Source organism: Plasmodium fragile (assembly GCF_000956335.1).
Source record: "Plasmodium fragile strain nilgiri unplaced genomic scaffold supercont1.169, whole genome shotgun sequence".
Taxonomy (NCBI): Eukaryota; Apicomplexa; class Aconoidasida; order Haemosporida; family Plasmodiidae; genus Plasmodium; species Plasmodium fragile.
Window position 1 is genome coordinate 7,923 of NW_012192749.1, and position 5,520 is coordinate 13,442.

At 49.0% G+C, this 5,520-nt stretch overlaps 1 protein-coding gene across 1 annotated transcript; it reads left to right on the plus strand.

Annotated features, from left to right (window-relative positions):
• Positions 1-813: 813 nt before the first annotated feature.
• AK88_05590 (uncharacterized protein) lies at positions 814-4,849 on the plus strand (the record flags this gene model as incomplete). Its single annotated transcript, XM_012483192.1, has 5 exons — positions 814-1,362; positions 1,537-2,380; positions 2,997-3,359; positions 3,393-3,506; positions 3,933-4,849. 5 exons carry the CDS (start codon positions 814-816, stop codon positions 4,847-4,849), a joined length of 2,787 nt encoding a protein of 928 aa, XP_012338615.1.
• Positions 4,850-5,520: the final 671 nt, after the last annotated feature.

The window sequence follows — 5,520 nt, forward strand, 5'->3', positions numbered from 1 at the left end:
GTAACTGCCCGCGTCGTGACCTTTGTGTTTCTATATGTGCCTACCTGATATGTATCCTGATCGTCAATTCCCGCTTTCCGTACCCATTGGGCCAACAGCTGGGCTAGGTTCGCTGCTGACATATTAGTATTATTGTATTAGTGTACTATACTTTATCCAGTGCCTTGGAAATACTATTATGCTACATATATCCCATTGTAACCCATGTAACATTCTCTTCCTTAATATGTCCATATTCTGCTAAATAATTATTCTTGGTCTACTTGTACAACCATATTTACGTCAACTGCTGGTATCATATGTACTTGTGCTCACTATAGTGCTGCCGTACACTAGTTATAGTTTCGCTAAGGGAGAACAACATCGAGAAGAAAGAAAAAAATACAAGGATAGAATAACAAGAAGAGAAAGAAAACAAAAAAAGAACGAACAAAAAAAAAAAGGACAGGAAAAAAAGTACATTACCCTACCGTACACGCGCAACACGTCATGAATAACGCCCGCTGCCGCGTGTCTACACCGGTCTCCACTGCACGCCTTCACACACACTGTCTCTGTGTGTGCGTACACCTAAAACCCCGCAGTATAACAACCACATCAATTCGTCCTTCTGCGTCCTGCCGGCGGTCCCGTCGCACCAATGGTGCCGAGCGTGTGGAGCGACCGCGTGCGCGACAGTTGGGGCGACACAGGGGATCACAGACATGTGCATGGAGGGATGACGTACAGGAACAACAGACCGACAGGGGCCAACAGTGTGGCAACGACGCAAAAGGGATCGAGCATGCGGATACAGCAAAAATAGAAAGTTATATGGAGGCAGATACGACATATTGGAATCAGAACTTCTGGAACGTAATCAAGCAGAGTCGACTATTAGACACACAGTGTGAATTAGGGAAAAAAATACACGGCCGGATCAAGAACGTGATAGCGAAAGTAAATCCACCAGCCACAGCGCCGAAAGTGAACAAGGCTCGTCCTAATACAGAGGGAGGCGCGAAATCAGCAACACCGCAACCTAAAGACTCTGGTGCATCAAAAGCGCAAGGGGGGCAAACGGCTACGACACCCGCCCCTGATCCAACACGGCCTACAGTGGCGCCCGCGCCAGCCAAATCAGCACCAGCCAAGTCGGTCAAGCCAGCACCAGTAGCGGAGAAAGCGGTGGTAACGGGACCGGGAACGAAGCCGGGGACGACGACGGCATCAGCTGGTGGTGGTGGTGGTGGTGGTAGTGGTGCTGCCGGAGCAGGCACCGCGAAGGGGAAGACCGTGAAGGCTGGAACAGGGCACGATTGTGATGCAGACAGAGCACGGCCGCGGCGGAGTAACGCCGTGTATGTGGTCACCCCACGTGATGTAAGTTAAATTACACAGCGAGCGGAGACATGACGCGGACGCCGGACTGGAACACACAGGAATTTATTCATACGCTTACATGCATATATGTCACGGTGTACATGCATTAACGCCGAATAATATAGTTAACACGTGCTCATGAGGACTTTTTTCATGTCCATGTGCAACACGTAGGATAATGAATGGAACAAGTGGAAGACAGTGTTGGAAAATTTTAAGAAATATATGGATGAACACACAGACCTAGCGGCTGAGTATGGCGCAAACTGTGATAATAGTGGTTGGGATGATGTAAAGGACCAGCGGCATTATTACAAGGGACAAACAGTAGCAGATGTCGTACGGTGCAGAGTTATGAGTGTTGCATGGGCCTTCGCAAACAGGTGGGATATGCCTGGGACTAAGACGAACACGGACGACACGCAGCAAATGGACCCAGAAGAAGAGAATATGTTAAGGTGCGAAGTAGCAAATACATTTGGACACTTACTGCAGACCAAATATTGTCCGGGACAGAATCAGTGGATAAGAGGTGTAGAGTATTCACGCATAGCATTCACGAAAATGAACAGCTCCGGGCAAGATGGAGTGGGAGAAATCAAAGGTCCCGTTATAGACGGCACGTGTACTGCATGTGGGTACAAGGGCCATGAGAGGCTATCGAAAGCCATAAATTGGAACGTAGTAGAGTGGCTCATGCAGGAAGGACAAATAACGGCAGAAATAACAGCAATGGAACAGGCATGGCCGTGTGAGCAGTCTTGGCACCAGTATATTAATGAGCTGGACCCCGCGCACAACCCTATTACGCACGGGCCACGAGACTGGAACAGTATCCACGACCGTTTGAGCGACGCAGGGAAGAAGAAGCTAGAGACAGCAGAGAAGGACATGGAGGGAGAAGTCAAAAAGATAATTGAGACAGTCCAGCAAGCCAGAGACGGCATACTGCAGAAAGCAAGGCAAGCGTTTCAGGAAGTGCACAAGAACGCGCACAAGGACGCCACCGAAACGACACGTAAGAATACGAGTTGTAACACTTCAAACATACGGCCGATGCCGACTATGGCCGCATACGCATACGGCACGCACACGAACACGACCGAATACGCATACGCGGCCCATACGAATAGTACGGATGCTGCCACAACACGCACACGGCAAGAACAACACACGGCGGAAACAGCACAACAGCACAGCGCGGCATATCTTGGCTGTGCCCAATTCGTTGACGTTGCTAGGCGACTAGTGTAGACGAGGTGTGTGTGCGTGCGGCGGCGAAGACTGTGTAGCGACGGCAGCGGACGCTGGACTAGATGACGACGACAAATAAAAGTGTACGACTACCATCCAGCACGACCCAGTCCACCGAGTTCACCGAGTGCGCAGTCCACCGAGTCGACCCGACCGTACCACACCACACCGACCATTTCCTTGCTTTCGTTTTCTTTTCTTTCTTCTTCTTCTAACACCGTCCGCTTGCTGCCGCCTGACCCAGTTCACCGAGTCCATCTCGATCCATGCAGCCGACCCTACCCTGCCGCTAGCTGACCGCACCGTCCCGGCCCCTTCGGTCTGTACCACTTGTGTCCCTTTTTTTTTCATCGTCTTTTCGTCTTTCTTTCTTATTGTAGCTAAGGCCACTGACAAAACGGCACAAGGGACGAGTAACGAGAAGAACGACGAGAAGAGTAAAGAGGAGAAAGTAGAGAACACAGGAGAGAACAAGGATGACCAGCAGGATAAGGGAGACAAATCGCTGCCCGCCGCAGCGCCGGGAGCAGCCGTAACGCGGTCAGATCCAGATCCGGAGGACGTTGTGCAACCACAAGCACCGGCATCTCCAGTATTACCAGCCAGACCACCACCACCACCACCAGCATCCATCTGCCCCCAGGGAGAACCAGGATCAAGAGCAGCATCTTCCGGTACAGGAAGTACAAGTAGTGGAACAGGTGTAGGCACAGGGGCACCATCAGCGGATACTGAACAAACAGGTAAGTGCTCAAAGCCACCCCTGTCTGCCACAGTCGTAAATGCAGGCGCAGGTGTCCAGGGAGCTTCATCGATTACCACTATCACTTTTGGAACGAGTTCCCGAACTCATGATGACTGTGACAAGAAGTCCAAAGACTCGGGACCAGGTAGTGTCCTGAGTGAATTTCGACATCAAAAACAAAGAGAAAAAAAAAGAAACAACAATTTCCGCAGAGAGAAAAAAAAAAGAAACAACAACTTTTCCGGAGAGAGAGAAACCAAACGTCGAATGAGCAGGGCGATGGGTCGGCCGCGGCATGTAGCGGCCGGTAGAGATGTCGACACACACACTGTGTCTGTGTGTGTTGTGTGTTGTGTGCTGTGTGGGAGACAGAGAGAGTCTGTTCCCGGGGTGGCAACTTGCCCCCCTACCCCGTGCTTCCATGCCCCCGTCTCATGCCCCGATGCCTGCCCCCGTGGCACCAATGGTGCCGACCGTGGCAGACCGTGTGGCTAACCATGCACCCCAACAAACGCCGCAAAAAACTTTAGTTTGAACACTTCTTATATTTTCCTTTTGACCTCCCATTCAGGCACTGAAGGAGTAGACAGAACGACGTCAAGGAGTCCAGGCGCGCCAGCAGGTGGAAACACTGGTGATCAGAAGGATCCGCTTAAGCCGGAGGAAACGGCGAAAGAGAAAAGTACTATTGCAGCTGCACGAGATACGAGTCAGCACACACCAAAGGACCCCCAGAAACCTCACGATCATGTGGACAACCCCCCTACGACCAATACCCTGGATGGCAGTAGTAAAGATCAGAGCGATAAGTCCAACACCAGACCAAAGGAACAGCCCACTATTAAGGACCCTGTTTTTGACGCTGAATTCTGGGATTTTGTTACCGGTGTTTCTCCTAAGAATGATAAAACGAAGAATAAGGATGAATTTGGTCCACTGGACGCTAATATACCTGGTCTCACTGGCACAGCATGCAGTGGGAATGAGAAACTCTGCTCCCTTAATACTGCGTACCGCGGCACAGGTGCATCCGGTCCTGCCTCCCCTCCTAGTACTACTAACCATGAAGGTACCGGTTCTAATAAAACAAATGGAGGTAATGATTTTGGATTAGGAACAGATCCTCCAAAACCAGAAGGCGAATTAGGAGGAAACTATGGACCACGCCCTGCACAGGTTCCTCATCCTATAGGCCCAAATAAGGGTCCGTCCAATGATGGTGGTCCAACCCCGCCCGACCTAACCGACACGGTCCTTACCGCCACTACTCCCATCCTGTTTTTCGTCACTTTCGTCACCGTGGCCCTCCTTGGTTATTCCCTTTGGAAGGTAAGCACAGCCACAAGGCACTCACACAACAACGCACAACACACAAGCACGCACAAATATAACCGAGTGCAAAATGGACGAACGACTGTTTCCGGCCATATTCCACACCCTGCGTCCCCTTGGCCTCATGTTCCCACCACAAATAAGCGGGAAACTTAATACACCAACTTACTCTTGCGATTAGTCGACAAAGCAAAAAGAAAAAAAAAAAGAAAAAAAGAACAGAAAACGCACTACGCACGTATGTCCCTAAATGCCGGATACATAGCACATTGGAGGCAATTGAGGTTGGGTACGTGCGACACAATATATTGGATTACTTCAGTACACAGAGTGTACAGTATATCGATGTATGATGTAATACAGCACTGGCGTATGCCTACTCCTGTAATTGTAACGAATTATTATAAAAAAAAAAAAAAAAAAAAAAAAAAAAAAAAAGCACTTAACCCTAAATCATGGGACCCTTATTCTTCCACAATATACACATCATTATATTCCATGCTCCACCGCTAAGAAAGCGTGCCGCCCCCTTATTTGTTGATGTAGTGAAGAATAAATACACCGCCCTATGTCATGCACAAAGGACGCATTAAACGCGCCCGTTCCACAAAACATCCTTTAAATCCGTAACATAATGCATAAGCCTACTTGTTCTGTCTCGACAATGCATATTACGCTATATTCCTCTTATGCGAACTGTTATATACATCTTAAATCATATTTTTCATTTACATTATATGAAAACACTTTAGAAACGGGTTAAACTGAAATAAATCACGTGCACAGGGGAAAATGCAAACTTAGAAAGTGCTTTTTTTTAACAAGAA